The sequence below is a fragment of the Mus caroli genome, unplaced genomic scaffold (genome assembly GCF_978045245.1).
Source record: "Mus caroli unplaced genomic scaffold, Mus_caroli_1 scaffold_5, whole genome shotgun sequence".
NCBI classification, from domain to species: Eukaryota; Metazoa; Chordata; class Mammalia; order Rodentia; family Muridae; genus Mus; species Mus caroli.
The window spans coordinates 70,298,074-70,316,960 of NW_028227260.1; the positions used below are offsets into that span (position 1 = coordinate 70,298,074).

An 18,887-nucleotide genomic window follows, 5' to 3' on the forward strand; every position below is an offset into this window, starting at 1 on the left:
AGCATTTGTTTTTATGCTTCTTGGATTTTGTACCTATCTTCTGTTTCATCTATCTCTTCTTTTACATTGTCCACTTTTGTGTATTATATAGCCCTTAATATTAATCACAGCTGTTTCAAATTCTGAGGTTATATTTCAAAGTATCCATATCAAAGTGTGGTTCCCATGATTTTTCTTTTTTTTTTTTTTAAATTTTATTTTACTGACGGACCCATGATTTTTCTACATCCTTAAACAGTATTTTCTCACTTTTTGAAAGCTAGACATGATGTGATGGATAAAAATAATGGAGGTGCATGTACCTTTAATATGAAACTTTATGTTTGGCTCAGATTACGTTTGTGGTTTTGATTTTTCTCTATCTTAGGTTTTCCATAGAGGCTTAGTGAATTATCTCATTCTTCTAGTCAGAATGGGTACTGTTAGTATTCAGGAGGCTGATTGATGTGGTGGTCGGGTGTTGTGGGAGGGGGGAAGTGTTCCATAACCCTTGTGATATTTTGTCTTCTAGTGCACTGTACCCCTGGCCTGTGACTTTTACCAGTGCCTCTCAGTTTATTTTTGATGTCCCCTTTTAGGAGATACAGACTGGGTGTGGAGTTGAATTTTTTTTTCAACAACCCAGTTCATTCAGATTGTGGTAAAACTGCAGTAGTAGAGTATGGTAAAATAGTTTCTGTTAAGGCCTCAAAGCGTGCTAGGTACATGGCTACTTTTCTTCCACCTTTACCAGAGTCAGGAATTTGTGTGTGTGTGTGTGTGGGAGTTCCTCTTAGAGTTCTACTCTGTAAAACTGATATCATTCTTAATGTAAAATTAAGAGAGCACCCAAACCCACAGGGTTCCTTAATGCGATTTGGGCACTCAGTTAGTTTTGCCTCTGAAACTCAGATATATTGGGTCTTAGCAAGTTTTTCATTTACAGATTAGGTTTGCCTGTGTTGGTACTGGTTTCCATGGAGTTGCTACTCCCGAGCTTCTGCCAACAAGTGCCAACCTTGTAGCAGGCTGTTTGTCTTCACAGTTTTCCAGCGGCAGTTGTCTTCGCCATTGCAGAATTTTAGTAATCTGCAGAGTTTTTTCAGTTCCTTTTTTTTTTTTTTTTTTTCTCACAGGGCATTTAGAAGTGATGAGTTCTAAATTTCTTACATACCGGGCCAAAACACAAGAGAATTTTTGAAAGTAGAATAGAGTTTTTTTTTTTTTTGCAAAGTTTTGATCTCTTGAAAATTCAATTAATCAATTATTTCTAATTAATATACTTCATTTTTAAAAAGAAGGTTACAGATAAGATTTGTTGGAAGATTAACTGTTTTTGTTGTTGTTTTGTTCTTCTCTTAGATCCAAAATGTCCAGGGGATGTTGATTTCCATAACAGTGACTGGGACATTAAGACAATCACAAGCTCTTTAAAATTCTACCTCAGGTATGCTCTACTTGAATTGGGATTTTACTCTTCTTCATTGGTGAAATTTGTCTGGATAGAGATTGGAGTAGAGTCTTAGGTTCAGAAAGTTGGAAAAGGTTGCTAAATAAAAAAGGAGTTTTTCTAAGAATGTATATAAGATGTTTTTTGTTTGTTTGTTTGTTTGTTTGACTTTGAGTCAGGGACTAACTATGTAGCCCAGGCTAGACTGGAAATTGATATAACCATCCCAGATCAGCCTTCTGAATGCTAGAATTATAGTTATATGCCATCAGCTTAAGATCTAGAAAACATACTTTATGAAGATGAAGATTTGTTACTCAAAAAATATACTATGTTTTAAAACTATCATCTTACAGATATAGCTCAGAAATAGAAGAAGGCTATACTGTGCTGTCATGTTTTAATCCATATAAATGGAATTATAGAAGAAAATACAATGTTGGAGATAAATGAAGTAGCAGCAGTAAGAAAAATATTAACTCACTAGCAAAATTTGGAGATATAGTGCTGATAAAATTAATGTCCTTTGTATTTGCATAAGTATATGTTATTTATAATATATTTGAATACATATATGTTTTATATATTTAAAGTACCATATACATGTACTTATACATATACATTCTATTAATTTTTTGCGGTAGAGTCTCACTTTGTAGCTTGGCCTGAAACCTCCTATGTAGACCAGGCTGGCCTCCAACTCACAGAGATCCACTTGCCTCTCTGCCTCTGGGAAGCTGCAGGTAAAGGTGTGTGCTAGCACACATGGTTCCTCCTTCAGTTTTTTCATTAACATTCTTTATGCCCTATAGTATTTGAAACCCAGGTGTTTTCAATTTTAATGATCATTTAGCATTAAGATAGGTATTTAAACTCTCATTATTCCAAACAGTTGGGTCATGCATGACATTACTGTTACGTGACCTTCCAGTATAGCATCATCTTGGTGTAGTTCTAGCTTCATATAAATGGGAATGCTCTTTTCAGAAACTTGTCTACTCTATCTTCAAAAGAAAGGAAAGGAAATGCTGTTTGAGGGCTTACTGTGTGCTAGGCAGTGTGCTAGTTGCTTCTATTGACACTTTCATTGATATTTTTATCGCAATAGTTGTGTACCACAGGCAGTGCAATACCCTTTTTTACAGATTGGGAAACTGAGGTTCCTGCTTCCCCAACAAAGTGTGTTTGTGGTTATAGATGGTAATTTTTTAAACTTAAATCTATGCTTTAAGACATGGCTTATCCTGGGGTGTCTTCCTCCATCCCTGTTTTCAATGGCCTGTCTTTGGATTACATTGATAGTTTAATAAAGAGAGAACAATCTTATATGAATGGTCTCCAAAGACTTGGGATAATGAGAGTAGTTGGTGACTAAGTGGTGTACTGTCCATATCCTCCTTGAAAGGAGTTAGTATTTTCAAAGATGTGTTTCAAAGACTTTTCTCAAATTTAAACCCTTTCTAGCTCAAGTCTGATCAGCAGAATGGAGAGGTTAAACCTAAAACTATGACAGTGCAACAAATTTAGTAAGAGTTGAGCATTGCTGAGGCTGTAACATACACTAGTCTGTCATCGCTATTGATTTATTTAAATATAGTTTTTAAGGAAGGAGAATTTACTTTGGCTCATGGCAGGGAAGTGGCAGTAAGAACATGAGGTCCCATTGTATCTGCAGTCAAGATACAAAGCTTATTTATTGTTATTTTTGTTTATATAAAGATCCAGATCAGGGAAAAATGGTATGAAGAGTCTGTGCATGGAGTTCTCCCATCGGTTGTGTATGACCATGAGGGAGAAAGTAATCTGGTTTGGGCTAACAGACAGAGTAGGAATCAGTCTGCAAGAAAGTGAATGTGCTAGACCATAGAGACATCTGGATTAGCCATGGAAAAAAGAATGTTTATTAAGAAATTAGACATAGGGACCTTTTTGGGCCTTTCAGTGGAAGGAATGGAAATCATAATTGTGTTGGTACTTAGGTCCACAAGAACAGATGCCTCTGTGATCCAGGAGAGATAGCAGACTGTCAGGAAAAGAGCAACACAAAGTTTTATGACATCTCTGTTTTGTACAGTGGTTGATACCACTAAAATAAAATCAAACTAATGGACAAAATATAAAGATGAGTGTATTCTATATAAAATTATTCATTTTCCTTCTCAAGAAAGGGAAAGATCTGAGTCATAAGTTCACATGCTTATTTACAAAAGTCAATGTGGCTGCTGTCTGTAGAAAAATAAAGGCACTGTTATGAAAATGTCATTTAAATATGACATGTACAGTATGAAAATTGCATAGTGTCTGTAGATATTTGAGTTTTCCAGCCCTCTAGTGTTGTAAAAAGAGAAGGAACCATGATAAGTTCCCAGAGAAAAAGGCCCAGAAATGCCAAAGTGGTTGAGAAAACAAAACAAAACAAAATCAAGTGATTCAGCAGACTCCAAGAGGTAAGTCTCAGGGAGGCTTGTTAACCACAAATGCCGCAACAAGGTCATGTAAAGAATGACAGTTGCCTTTGTGTGGTAAGAACAGTTTCCTTGGAGCAGTTTGGGTGAGTCAGGTTCTAATGGATTAAGAGAGTAAACCATGGGATTCCAGGACTAAGAAGTAGAAATGTTAAAGTACACTACTTTCTATAGAAATCTGGCTGGAAATGTGTACAACATCTTATCAAATGCTCTTGCTTAAGCTTCTGCTTTTATGGTTAGTGATTTCACAGGTTTTTGCTCCATCTCATAACTCATCACGTAGTTTCAATCCCACTCTACTTCATAGAATAGGTGGAAGGATCAAATAGAACAGGTACGAAAGTGCCTGGGAAATTCTTCAGCTCTATCAGCTTGTAAGCACATGCTCATGGTTAGAGTGGGTCTATTTGAGAATTGACCGGACTACTTTTCATTTCATTTCCTGTCACTTTGTGGAGCTAATTGGAGACCTTTGCTAGGAGCCTCAGCCTATATTTTTGCAGATCTTCTGTTAAACTTGGATTCCACTGGTAAAGCTTTCATGAAATGTATGTCATCAGGTTAAGTTGTGGGGCCTTACTTCTCCTAGAACTGAGTCCAAGGTTACTCCTTACTCCAAAAAAAGTGATGATCTGCATCCATTTCAGGAATCTCTCAGAACCTGTCATGACTTATAAGCTCCATAAAGAACTCGTCTCTGCTGCCAGTAAGTATTTGAGTTACTAGATCAATTGTGTTGTCCTGGTTTCTTAGTAACTTGATAGCAGTAAGCTAGAAAAACTGATTTGAGGAGAAAATTCCCAAGTCGACTTAGATTTTGCACACTGCCAAGTGAGAATATTTCTGCTTGCTAGTTTTCAGAGGTAGATAATTTTTATAACCAATGTTATAGGCATGGTTGTAAGAGAACTGGTTAACTTGAGGCATGTAGTGCCTGCTGCTGGGCTCCTCAAGTGATTGACTTTGGAAGGCAGCAGCCTTAGTATCTCACACATAGTGGTAGGTGCTGAAATGTTTCTTACAAGAGGCTCTGCTTGGGTCTTTAGAGAAAACCTGCTGTGACTGCAGTTCTGCCTGCCTCTGAGACTGTCTTGTCTACCCTTACTTTCTAATTTCTTCATCTCTCTAGACCTGTATTTTGTTTCTTTTGCTCTTTAATCTCTCCTTGCCATTTTTGGATTTGTTTCTATTTTTTTCTCATTTATTCTGTCTGTGCCTATTTATTTACCTGGTTCCTCTCATCATCCTTTTTACTCTTTCTCTTTCTCTCTTTCCCTCTCCTCCCTGTTCCCTCCTTTTCTCTTTCCTTTCTCCCACCCTTTTCCCTTCCCTGTGTTCAGGGGTGTGTGTGTGTGTGTGTGTGTGTGTGTGTGTGTGTGTGTGTAGACATGTGAGAGTTACCTTAATTTAGTCACCTTATAGCTAAACCATCTCTCTTTGTTCTCTCTGCCAGAATCTGACAACCTGGATTACCGTCTGGGGGCTATTCACTCCCTAGTATATAAGCTACCAGAAAAGAACCGGGAGATGCTGGAACTTCTAATCAAACACTTGGTAAAGTAAGTAGCTGCTGGGTTTTCAGAGTCTCTGTTGAAGGTGCAACACACATCATATGATTAAAGAGAAACTGCCTTTAACCCATTGAGCACTATCCCCCAACTTTTTCTTGGGCCATTTGAATATTCTCTGAGCAAGGTCAATTTTGCCTTTACCCATTTATGAAAACTGGAGTCAAGAGGTCCCAGTACTGTTTTAGATGAAAGGCAGCATTAGAGTAAGTATGCTGTGCACCAGGACCAGACATGGACTTTATTGTTAGAGAAGTCTAGTTTTGTATTCTACTTCTATAACTTACTTAGCTGTCTAATAGCAAGTTGGCCTCTCTGAGCATCTGTGTTCATCTCTATGATGACAATACTGATGACTATGAAGTAGGAGTATCATGGATTCAAACAAATATAGAAAAAGCATATGACATATAGTAAGCTCTGAAGGCATCCAAAGTTTTGCAAGGCACAGTGTGTGTTTGTCTGTAATCCTAGCATTTAGAAATATAGTGTAGAATTTTGAGGACAGACTGTAATGCTATGTAGTGAGACTTTGTCAAAATAAAGAAGAAAAGGAAGTAAAGTAGGAGAGGGAAGAGGGGAGGAAGAAAGAGAAAGAAGGAATAGAGAAAAAGGAATGGACTGGTAGAGTGAGGGAAGTGGGAAAGGAGACAGAAATGGATAAAAGGAGAGATGCTAGGATTCTAGTCAACCTAGTCTGGTGTGGTAGACAGCAGGAGACATAGAAGGGTACATATGCTCTGTGGTGGTTTGAATATGCTTGGCCCAGGGAGTGGCACTATTAGGTATGGCCTTGTTGGAAGAAATATGCCACTATGGGGGTGGACTTTGAGACCCTCCCTATAGCTGCCTGAAAAGAGCCTACTCCTGGTTTCTTTTGAATGTAGATGTAGAATTCTTGGCTCCTCCAGCACCATGCCTGCCTGGATGTTGCCATGCTTCTCACCTTGATGATAATGGACAGAACCTCTGAATCTGTAAGCCATCCCCAATTAAATTTTGTCCCAACATTGGTGATGGTGTCTTTTCACACCATTGAAACTCTAAGACAGAAGTTGGTACCAGGGACTAGGGTATTGCTATGATAGACTTGACCATACTTTTGTTTTGAAGAATGTGGATTTGGGGACTTTGGATTTTGAAAGTGGTGGAATGCTTTAAGTGGGGCTTAATGGGCTATCCTAGTAAGAATATGGAAGACTTTGTTGCTGAAGGTGATTTGAACTATGGAAGCCTGGTTCTAGAAGTTTCAGAAGAGAAGAATTTTAGTATGTGGTGGAAAGACTGTTAGTGTGATATTTTTGGTGAAGAATGTGGCTGCTTTTTGCCCTTTTCTGTAGAGTCTGCCTGAGGCTAAGGTGAAGAGTCGAATTAATTGCCAATCTAGACTGTGCTGTGGTTTAGTCTCATGAAGAGCATTTTGATGAAGTGTAGCAAGCTTAATATGTCCAGACAAAGCTTTACAGATATTTATAACAGGACTGTCCATAGTTATTCAAAGGTGTAAATAAACCAATCACCCATCATCATATAAATGCATAGAGAAAATACTGCATACTATAAGGAGTCACTGGTATTGGATGTAGTGTTCCTTTATGGGATAATGAAAATTTCTGGAATTAGACATTGGTGACAGTTACATTACTCTATGAATATACTAAAAGCCATTGAACAATACCCTTTCAAATGGGAAACCTTACAGGAGTTATACCTCAACAAAGTTATGAAAATAGTGAAAATGGCTATACATGGGGACAGGTATTAATGCAATGAAAGGGTTAAGGACAAGAATTAGATTCCTTTAAGTCACCTCCAATATAGTTTTTATTTCAAATCAATACTAATTTGTACAAATCCCAAAATGAAATTAAAACAAAGCAAATATTAGGAACCCTAAAACAGTATACTGAATAAACAGATGAATGTTTATCAACTTGATAATAGAAGCACACACAGCTATTTCAACAAAGGTGTCAGCACATGCCTCTGATTCATCCTTAATGAAACAGCCTTGAAAAACAAGAAGAACCACAAAGACATTTTAAATATCATCCAATAGGTTTATTAGTAATCATAATCTAAAATACATACATATTTTATAAGGAAGGAACAACTATGTGTGCATACATATTTACATGTGTTTATATACTAGTTTAACATAAACTAAGATTCATGATGTAGCTGTCTCCTCAGAGGCTCTGCCAGAGCCTGACAAATACAAAAGTATGGATACTCTCAGCCAACCATTGGACTGAGCATGGGACCCCCAATGGAGGAGTTAGAGAAAGGACAGGAGGAGTTGAAGGGGTTTACAACTCCATAGGAGGAACAACAATATCAACCAGCCAGACACCCCAGAGTTCCCAGGGACTAAACCACCAACCAAAGACTACACATGGAGGGACCCATGGCTCCAGCCACATAATGTAGCAGAGGATGGCCTCATCTGGCGTCAATGGGAGGGAAGGCCCTTGGTCCTGTGTAGGGGAATACCAGGACAGGGAGGCAGGGGTGGGTGGGGAACACCCTCACAGAAATAGGGAGAGGGGGGGATGGGATAGGGGCTTTCCAGAGGGGAAACGGGAATGGGGATAACATTTGAAATGTAAATAAATAAAATATCCAATGGGGAAAAAATAAATGAGGAGAGGAGTATTACAGTATTTATGTTAAAGGAGAACATCTTTCCCTTTTATTTTGAATTCACAATTCAAAGTAAAACGAAACTATCTTTTCCAACCTTGAAACAATTCTTCTTTTAAAAAGAGGGGAGTACACCTAGTTCCCAGTTCTTTGTTTCTAAATAGTATTCCCTTTTCAAGAGGGAATGGAATGGCTTAGAAAAGTGGTCATTCTGGATCTGGGGTTGGAAAACACACAGTGATTCTTGGGTAAATTATAGCACAATGAAAGGAATTTGCATGATGGTGATGATTCTAATGATATTTGGGGAACTTGAACAACAATATTAGCTAATAACACATTGAAGAAGCAGGTGTGTGGGAGTTGGTAAAGAAAGAAAAAGCCCTTCATTTAGAAGAACATCAGCTAATGAATGTGGGAATGACAGCAAATCATTAGTTTGCAGTGGCACTATCTTTTTTTTAAGTACTGATCAGAACCGAAAGTAATAGTGACAAGAGGACATTTCAATGTATTGTCTCAGGCTACTAATTATAAATGGACAGTTTGCATCTTTACAATGTGGCTCTGTGATAGATACTGCTTTAAATCATTAATCAATGTTACCATAACCAAGAATGATGCAAGTTGTCACTACATGTGTCCGAATTTGAGAGAGCGTGAAGTATAAAGCATAAAGTATGAAACATGTAACAAGTTCAAACTAAGAAACAAAAGGTTACAAATATAGAGAATGTGTGACATACTATAAGACTATTGACTTTGACTTAACTAAAAAAAAAAAAAAAGTCTGTGTCATGGGAAAACTAGGTAGGGATCCTATGAAGCAAATGCAGTGCATGGACTTTTTAAACTCCATATGAAAAACTTAGTTTAAAAGACTTTGTTTTCTTTGACATTTGAGGACAATTGAGTATGGTGTACATGGTAAATTATTGCAAATTTTCTTATACATGAAAATTTTGTTATGGTCTACTAGGAAATTTTGCTTTGTCTTTGCATATGAATGCTAGAAATTTAGGGATTAATCAACCTACTTCCAGAGACTTTAGAAAAAATATCTAGAGAAAGCAAATGTGGCAAAATATTGATTACTTAAGCTCCATTCAGTGTAGGGTGATGAAATGTCCATGCTACTTGTCTTAGTCTTTCATCAGTGTGGCACAATACTTGAACAAAAGAACCTATGGGAAAAATATTTCTTTTGGCCTATCACTTGATCTTAGTAGAGTGGGAGGGGATGCCTATGGCAAAACAACACACCTTATATTATAGTGATAAGGATTAAGAAAGGGAAAGAGGCAGAGAATGGGGGAGAGAAGGAGGGAGGTGGAAAGAGAGAGAGAGAGAGAGATTGGACATAATGTGAATACAAATATGCCAGTTTAGTGGGCTTTGTCCATTTTCCCCTTTACTTCACATGGGTCCTAAGCCTATGGGATGTCATTAGTACTTAGTTAATACTCCATGGAAATAGCCTGACAGAAAACACTCAGAGGTGATCTTTACAATTCTAGGTGTTTCTCATTCCAACAGTTTCTACTCACGAGTAATCATCGCAGTAACTATATCCAAAATTTTCACATGTTTTAAAACCTTTATAACTATATATTTAGGCAGTGTAGATAAAAAGGGTTAGTACTGTTTAGAAAACTTACATGGGGAAAAAGAAAATTCACACACTTTTAAAATGCACGTAATTACCCTTGCCAATTGTTGCTTAATAGTGTATATGAGCCGGGCGTGGTGGCGCACGCCTTTAGTCCCAGCACTCGGGAGGCAGAGGCAGGCGGATTTCTGAGTTCGAAGCCAGCCTGGTCTACAAAGTGAGTGCCAGGACAGCCAGGGCTACACAGAGAAACCCTGTCTCGAAAAAAACAAACAAACAAAAATAGTGTATATGATGATTATATATGTACCTTTGTAATATAGTCTTGCTTCTTGTCTATTTTCTAGGTTAATAACAGGCAAAAATAAATAGACCTCTGCCAGTTTGAGGTTCTCAGTTAGCTAGTTCTTTGTGTGTGTGTGTGCCTGTAATCTTCATTAATTAGAAATAGGAGATCAATAATGGTTTCCTCTCCAACAATCTCACCATTAGTGGAAAACTACAATGGAAGAAAATGTCATGCCTGATTCTACCATTCATACATGTGTTTATCAGTAAGCAGACACAAAGGGAGTTGTACAGCCTGTTCTGTAAACTCAATGAAGTCCCATTTTCTTTGTAATTTCAGATGCTTTGACAAAATGCAGTAGTATAATTGGAATCAGTCAACAAAATCCCATAATCTAATAGGGGAGATGTAAGACTTCCACAGTCTTAGGCCTGTACTGCCATTTGGAAGGTACACGGCTATTAGGTTAGTGGACACTTATTTTTGTAATAATACCCTTTTTCAGAAGCAGTACTATAGAAATTAGAAAGCGTAGAAAAGCAAAACAAAAATACCTTACATTATTCTCCCACTCTGTAATCATCACTGATAATCTAACACATAGTATTCTAAATCTTTTGTGCTGATGTGTTTATATATATACATATCTGTATTTGTTAATAGTATGAGATTATAGTCTTCTTCAGCCCCCCCCCTACTTTTTGGAGATAGTCTCAGGTATTATTGGTAGAAATGAATGTAACTGAGGCAGGCTAGGGACTCTTGGTCTTCTTGCTCTGTCCCTTGAGTTCTGGGATTAAAGTTCTGCACTACCATGCCTGGCCTTTTCTACTTACCATCTTTACAGTTTTTGCCTTTCTAGACTATATTAACATGTTCCTAGTTGACATTAAAAACTGCCCTTTTAAAGTGTTTGTCTAAGTATATTAGGTATATTATCACATAGCCTACCTACCTTTTATGCCCTTTTAATCTCTTTAAAGGCTGAATAGATTCAAGTTAACTGATTTGTAGCTAGAGCAAATAGTAGATGATTAGTCTGTACCTTCATTTTCATCACATCTTGAGAGTCATAGTTTTACTTTATTCTCTGTACTGATCTTCACATTATCCAGTACTATAGCTTTCTATCTGCTCATAGAGGGCTGTGTGACTGGCTGTGTAATTCACAGTCAATAGCTATATCTTGTACACTTCTAGCTCATGATAAATAATTTTTACTGCTTGTCATGCTAATTAATTAGCAAAGCTTTCATTGTTGACTGGAGATAGTGTTGGCAAAATTTTTTCTTGTTAGTCTTTTAAATTAAACTAGTCATTCCTAGAGCATAAATGTATGGATTCCTGATTATAATAATCATAAATATATGAGAATATCCATGCAAACTAAAGAAAACCTATGAAAAATTTTCTCATTGGTTATGAGGGAACTTTTCTTTTTCAAGTTGGTATCTGCATTCTGGAAGCATCTTAGAATCAGCAGTTTATTAAGATTACCATTGGTTTTGATGTAATTATCATATTCTCTGTATGCATCATCCTGCTGATAGCTGCTCTATTTGCATAGTGACACTGATACAGTTAAGTTATATTCATTTTCAGTTTGTTTTGTATTTAAAGTTTTAAAATAGTATATGATGATTTGACAAGGAAATTGTTTTTCTTTCTTATTGTTACATTACATAATGGTTTGGTTTTAATTGTGGCATTGAAGAAGTTTAGGACATTGTACTATGTTGAAGTTTGTCTTGTAAATTACAGATAAAATGCTACTTATGGAGAAAGAAAAAGCTTTCTACCCTTAAAAGAGGGCACCATTTGCAGGGAGAAGGACTAGTTATTTAGGGAACTGACTGTTATGGCTTTTCCTTTTGAATAAATTTGTATAATGCAAGACCTCTTCTAGTGTATGTATACAAAAATTAAATGAAGGAAAGATCACAAGGAACTCTGTCTGTCCATCACCCAGATTCAGCTATTAAGAACATTTTATTTTATCTATATCCCCAGTTTTCCCCTTTCTGTTGTATAATTTTTGAAATAAATCCATGACACTCTATTTATTTCATTTGTAAGTATTTTAGCTTCATCTTTATCTTTAAATGATGAGAACTCTTCTAAGTACATGCATAATTAAATTGTAATAGCTGAAAGGAAATTAATTATAATATTCTGTATTCAAACTTATAGTGCTTACAAGTATGTTGTTTCTTTCATTACATGAACGTCCAGTTTGAAAGTATACATAGCAATCTGATGAAATGTTTTTCAAGCATCTAACCTCTTGCAGATTTTGGCTGGATAGTACATATATATGAGGCTTTGTTAACTATATGGGTAGTCTGTGTCACATCTACACAGTTTTATAATTATAGCTTTGAAGTAGCCATAGATACTATTTTAAATGAATAGAAAAGGTGTGTTCAAGTAAAACTTTATGAAAAACAGATGGTACTATGATTTGGTTTTACTGCTTGATCTATAGTATTGTTTCTCAAATTTTATTGTATATTATTAGACTCACCTGTAATGTTATAAAGCATACAGAGGCCCTGGCTCTGCCAGGTATCTTAACAATTATATATATATATATATATATATATATATATATATATATATATATATATATAAAATTGTCTAGTCCATATGTACATTTGCCTACAACTTTCCTTTTTCTTGTGATTTGTTAAAGAGTTATTCATCTTATAAAGTTTCTTGTGATTAAGAGTTGAGTATAGAGGCTTGCTTTGCTCTGATCCTAGTTGCCACCCCTACCTCATATGTGTGTGTTTAGAATGAGGAGAATATACATAATTGATGGTTTAGGAGACACATAATGTGTAGCTCTCTCTTTCCCATTGTTTTTGAGAGCAGGATTTTCTTAGATTCATTTCCTGGCAGACTAAAATACACTTTCGATCACCTAATAACTTTTCACCTTACACATGACAGAACAGATTCTTAGGGATGGGGAAAGATAGGCACAAAGCCACATAGTACATTAGTAATAGAACAAGGGATATGATTGGAAGTGGCCTCCTTATTTGAGAGTCAAAGTACATCGAGTTCTTCAAATCGCTGAACCCTAAAGCTGAATGATACCGACAAGTCACATAAATAGCTTCCAGTTCTTTTGCCAGGTATCTTTGCAAACCAGAGGTCTCACTTAACTGAATAGCCTGAGGATAATATTCAAAGTACAAGTATGTTTTATTTATCTTAGACTATTTTGGGTAAAAAAAAAAAAAAAGAAAAGATTTAGCTCCCAAATTTTAATTTTTAAGTAACTCACATTAATTCCTTGATTTCAGGAATGAGACAATTTGACCTTTGAACACACCAGGTCTTGTATGCTGGAGTTGAGTAGTGGTTTGTTCATTCTTTTCTTTTCTTCCTTCCTTTTCTTTCTCTTTCTCTCTTTCTTTCTACTTTTTATTATTAATTTATTAATTTACTTATTTAAATCCCAAATGTTCCCCTGAGTCTTCCCATCATCTCCTGCCCCTTCACCTCTGAGAAGGTGCCCACCCCCAATCCACCACCCTGGGACATCAAGTCTCTACAGGATTAGGTGCATCCTCTCCTACTGACGCCAGAAAAAGAATCCCTCTTGAAGTGGAACAATTTGCTGACTTGCCAGACTCCAGTACTCTCTATTTTGTTTTTCCCTCCTTTTAGAATTTCATGCAATGCATTTTGATCATATTCAGTCACCCAACTCTTCCCAGCCACCCACCTTTCCTTCCCTACACACTCAAATTTGTGATTTTTTTTAACCTCAAGGTCAATTTGTGCTGCTCAAATATTTGTGGACCTGTGGCCTTTCACTGAAGTATGGTCAACTTATTACTCTTTTAAAAACTGATCCTTCATCTCCCAACAACTGACAATTGCCAACAGATTCTCATTGAGGGGTGAGGTTTTATGCCAAGCTCCCTTATCCATTTTGGGATTTGGTATATCCTGGGCTTGGACATGCCTTGTGATTGATGTCACAACCATTGTAAGTTCATATTTGCAGTTGCCCTGTCATGTAAGGAGGATACTTTCTCCTTCAAGTTACCTATCACCTCCGGCTCTTACACTTTTTCCATTCCCTCATCTGTAGTGATTAGAGTTGATGAAGGTCATTTCATATTGCAAGAACTATCATTGGATGCTATCATGGTGGTTTTGACAATGTGTGCTTGTTTAAAGGGGTCAGCCACTACTTCTAGGGGAATATATTTCATTTACATCACCTCTTTGCTTCTCCAGTCATCTCAACTTATTTCTTCAAATCTAAACCATTGAAGAAGGTTGCTGTTTTCTACAATGCAGAGTACCACCACCTTCTCCAAATACTCATTCTTTTCTTCTGAAGTTTTTATTAATTAAATTAGTTCTTTGACATTTTATATATGTTGTAGTACATCCTAATTATGCTCTCCATGCCCTCTTTTGCCTTCTTTCTTAGGCCTGTCATCTCCCCACCCCCTTCATATCCTGGTCCCAGATTAATGACTTTTGGAGTTGTTTCATGGACCACGTAGTTAACCAGGGCCATATGTGTAATCATTAGACTGGGACTATCCTTTGAAGCTTGTGGGGTCACTAGTGGGTGCATAAATAATGATATGCCTATGATTATTCTCTCCCCAAATATATCAGTAGCAAATAGTTCATCAGTGATAGATAGGCCCCCCCTGAGACCCCTTCCCTTTTGTCTGACAGAGACAAGGTCATTCTTGTGCAGACTCCTAGCAGACATCCCCAGTTGTTATGAGTTTGTGGTTGCAATAGTTGTTTCTTGCCCAGAAGATAGCATTTCATAACCCCCTTTTCTTGTCTTCTGTCTTACAGTCTTTCCACTCCCTCTTCCTCAATAGTCTGTGAACCTTAGAGAAGATGATATTGATATTTTGTTTAGGGATCAGTCCTTAACTGTTACTAATTTGCAGCAGCTCTTGTGGTCATAGGTTTCTGTATTCACCCCTATTCCCTAAAAAGAGAGAGAGGCTTCTCTAATTAAGGCTGAGAGTAGTATTTGTCTATGGATATAAACATATTTAGAATTCAGTGTGATACTATGTCAGTTTAGCTAAACATTAATTCTGATGCTGAAGTTATAGCCATTTGTTCTAGTCCCTGCAAATAAACAAAACATGATGCAGTGAGATTAGTGAGACACAAAATATACACATCTTAAGGAACCTCAGTATTTTGTGCTTTTGCACATAAATTGTACCTCCCAGTGTATCTGTTATCATTTTTCAAACCACTTTTTTTCATATATCATTTTGATCATCACTCATTACTTCTCCATATAAAGTCTTGTTACATTTTGCAGGCTGGCTCCAAACTTTTGTGCTCAAATGATTCTCTTACCCCAACCTCCCCAGTAGCTAGGACTACAGACCTAGGGCACTGTGATCAGCTCTCCTCTTTCATTTTAGCTAATGGGTGATAGTTAATGCAGAGAGTCACAACTGGTCAAAATGCAGAGAATACATGCCTATAGAGTGCCCACTTACATCTCCATTGCTACCTCTCCTCGAGATGCAGGAACCATAGAAGAAAGATGATAAGGGTTGGGGAAAAACAGAGCAAGAGAATGATGAAACTTGGCAGAGCTGCTGCACTTAGGAACTCACAGCAACTATGACTGCCTGCGCATGATCAAACTAGCCAACATTCTAGCATGGAAGGACATGGATGGAGAAGTGGTTCATTAGTGACCCCCCTACTTTGGTACTATGGAAAGTTGATGGTTTCTACGGGAGGGAGAAATGGTTTTCTTTAAGGTTCTGGCTCTGGGTAGGACTACCCACTCCAGTAGATGGCCCCACACCCTAAATGTAGATGAACAACACAAATTGGAGTCAAATAGGTTGTTAAACAAGAAAAGGGACATGAAGTTGTATGGGTGCAGAGAATTTGGAGCCATCAGTGGAGTGTAATTTTAATCAACATACACTGTATGAAAGTCTTAAAGAATAAAAATATTTTACCTGAAATGAAAGAAAAAATGTGTGCATTAAAAATGGTTGCACAAAAGCCGGGCGTGGTGGCGCACGCCTTTAATCCCAGCACTCGGGAGGCAGAGGCAGGCGGATTTCTGAGTTCGAGGCCAGCCTGGTCTACAAAGTGAGTGCCAGGACAGCCAGGGCTACACAGAGAAACCCTGTCTCGAAAAAACCAAAAAAAAAAAAAAAATGGTTGCACATGGACAAATATATGGGGCTTTGGTGTAGCTCAATGATAGAGGCCTTGACTAATGAGTGAGGCTCTAGTGTCCATCCCTTATACCACAGTGTATATAGTAAGAGGAGAGATGACATTTGCAAAGAAAGCTCCCCTGGTTTCATTAGAAGGCCATGAAAGGCAAGCATCCTAAATGGGATAGCAGGAAGTTCCTTCGGAGCAAGTAGAAGTAAGCCCAGTATAAAACCCTCTCATAGAAGCTTCTGTTTTCCAAGTGGAGCTACATAAGCAGCAGTAAGATGCAGTGGAAAAAATGGTTACACTTGAATACCAACAAATACGGGTTTGAATCTCCTGCCTTTCCAAATCTGAACCCTGGGTGCTTCAGCCCAGGGCCTCAGAATAAAATACCTTTCTTTTGGCAATTATGAACATTCAGTGAACTGCTCTGGTACTGAAGAAACTTCATGTCCAGGTTTCTTGCCTACTAGGTGGTGGTTTAAACATTGGAGATCACTTGGTAGCAGCATGGGCATTCTTTTCTATTTTAATAACTAAACAAATTCTGTCACTAGAGAATAAAGGTTAATTGCAGAGGCATTTAATCTGTTGAAAAGGACTGATCAGCAGCCAGAAATATCAAAGGCCTGAATGCTGGCAGCTCATTACCATCTGAATGCCACCCGGCCTTTGTTAAAGGCTTAAGCGTCTTTATTATAAAGATTGGTCTAAGAATTCTGTCCCCCTTAATTACCCACTTAGTGTCAAGAACTTGCCTGTCACTGGGTCAGTCTCTCAGGGCCTTTGGCTTGGGTGAGTTGGGGTATTCGTAGTTTGAGTGGGCAGCTAGCCCACTCCTTATTCTAACCTCAGCCCACTCCTTATTCTAACCTCTACAACCCGCACAGCCAAACTGGCCAAAGGGCTGCATGCCTTTCACTTGTCTGCCTCTAGTAGTTTAAAAGAGCTTTGGTGGAGTTCAGTTCCTATAAAAATAATTAATTTGTAACTGTTGTGTGCCAGGAACACAGTTGGAAGTTGTTTACCACCTAGTAGAAGAAGCAGAAATTAAACTGAAAGTTGCAGTGTACTAGTCTCCTTGCCAGTAGTATCAGTTAAGTTGAGGACAGTACTAAGCACTCAGCTCTGAACTCACATACATACAAGTGACACAAAATGGACTCAGCAGATTGTATTGATAAATGTATGCATATGTTTATATGTAACAAGAAAAATCAAAGAGAAAAGGAGATGAATTTAACAGGGAGTAAGCAGGGAATGGGAAGAAATTGAAGAGGGAAATGGTGTGATTATGTTTTATTCATTTTTTAAAGAAATGGAAAATTGAAAAGAGGTCTTTAAGAAAGCAGGAGAAAGAGAGACCAAGAATCCTTTGTTTTCTTCCCACCCAGAAGCAAGGTTGTCGTCCAGTATGCTGCCTTTTCATTCTCAAATCATTTTTCTTCATATTCAGGAAACAAAGCCATAACAAAGATGAGGACTGTTTGCTGTGGCCACCTGTACGGGGGTAGATATCTGCCACCTTAAGTAAATTTCCAAGAACAATTAGACATTCTTTAGATATGGAATTGGAAACATTCAAGTGAAAGGGGTAACTGTGGCATAGCCTGAAGAAGCTAATCTAAGAAGTTTAGTGTAACCCTTGTCAAAGGCTAGTAATGCATATAGTGGTGGATCTTGGAAAGGTCAGAGTGTTGGGTAGTACCATGCTGGAGAAATTTCCCACCACTTATTTTCTACTACTCTAAAGTAGATACAATTTACACAAGTTGGAAAACTGAAGCTCAGAGAAGTTGGAGTTAAAACTCCCTGTTGTACATCTTGTGAGTGGCATGGTCGGGATCCAAACTGAAGTCAACTGTAGGACTTGGGCTATACATAGCTATTAGAAATAGGAGGTAAATTACAGGAGGCTTTAACTGCCTTCTTTAAAGACCTGTTGCCTTCTGCTCTAAGTAATCAGGAGCCAGTGATGAGACTTAAAGCAGAGTGAGTGAAGATCTAACAACCAGATTGCAGGACCTACTTCCTCCCTTGCTCAGCAATTGTGATTTCAGGAAAATATTTTTCCATCTTGTTTTATAAGATGAAGAAGACGATCAAGTGGTGATCAACCATAGGGTCCTTTTTGTCTCTTTGTGGTTTCTGTTTCTTAAACTGTGGGACTAAAATGGCCAGATTCCTCCCTAGAATGACTGGTAGGCCCTTTTGTCACTGCTGTTCTTTATGGTAGAAAAGCCCTCTACCTCTGGGTACACTTATCTCCTTTGCTGTTCCTTAGACCTGCAGTTCCCCTTGCCTTGAATGAACCCAGGCCTTTCTCCTGCCTCCCCACACCCTTTACTACCTCCAAGTCTGTCTCCAAACTCCTTCAGGATTGTTAGCCCAGTTCCCAATCTCTCACTTTGGCTCCTACTCATAGACAATGTGTTACTCACTAGTTATTCCCATTTTCTTATCTTTTCCATATGTACTGTAGATCTCTCCTTTCCTACCTTTGGGTGTCTCTTATCTCCATTAGCACCTAGCATAGTCCCGGTTACTAGAAAAATGAATCGTTTTCATTGTTTTCTTTTTCTTCTGGCAGTGTGTGTGAGCACAGCAAAGAGAATCTTATGACGCCTTCCAATATGGGGGTGATCTTTGGGCCCACCCTGATGAGAGCTCAAGAGGACAC

The 18,887-nt window shown here is 37.8% G+C and overlaps 1 protein-coding gene across 1 annotated transcript in view; it reads left to right on the forward strand.

Annotated features, from left to right (window-relative positions):
* The window catches only part of Ophn1 (oligophrenin 1), a 351,191-nt gene that overhangs the window by 265,294 nt on the left and 67,010 nt on the right, over positions 1-18,887 (forward strand). Inside the window, exons 16-19 of the mRNA XM_021152888.3 lie at positions 1,342-1,426; positions 4,545-4,603; positions 5,351-5,456; positions 18,798-18,887. The exon at positions 18,798-18,887 is cut by the window's right edge and continues 70 nt beyond it. Coding sequence (XP_021008547.1) covers positions 1,342-1,426; positions 4,545-4,603; positions 5,351-5,456; positions 18,798-18,887 — 340 coding nt within the window. The remainder of the gene's footprint in view (positions 1-1,341; positions 1,427-4,544; positions 4,604-5,350; positions 5,457-18,797) is intronic.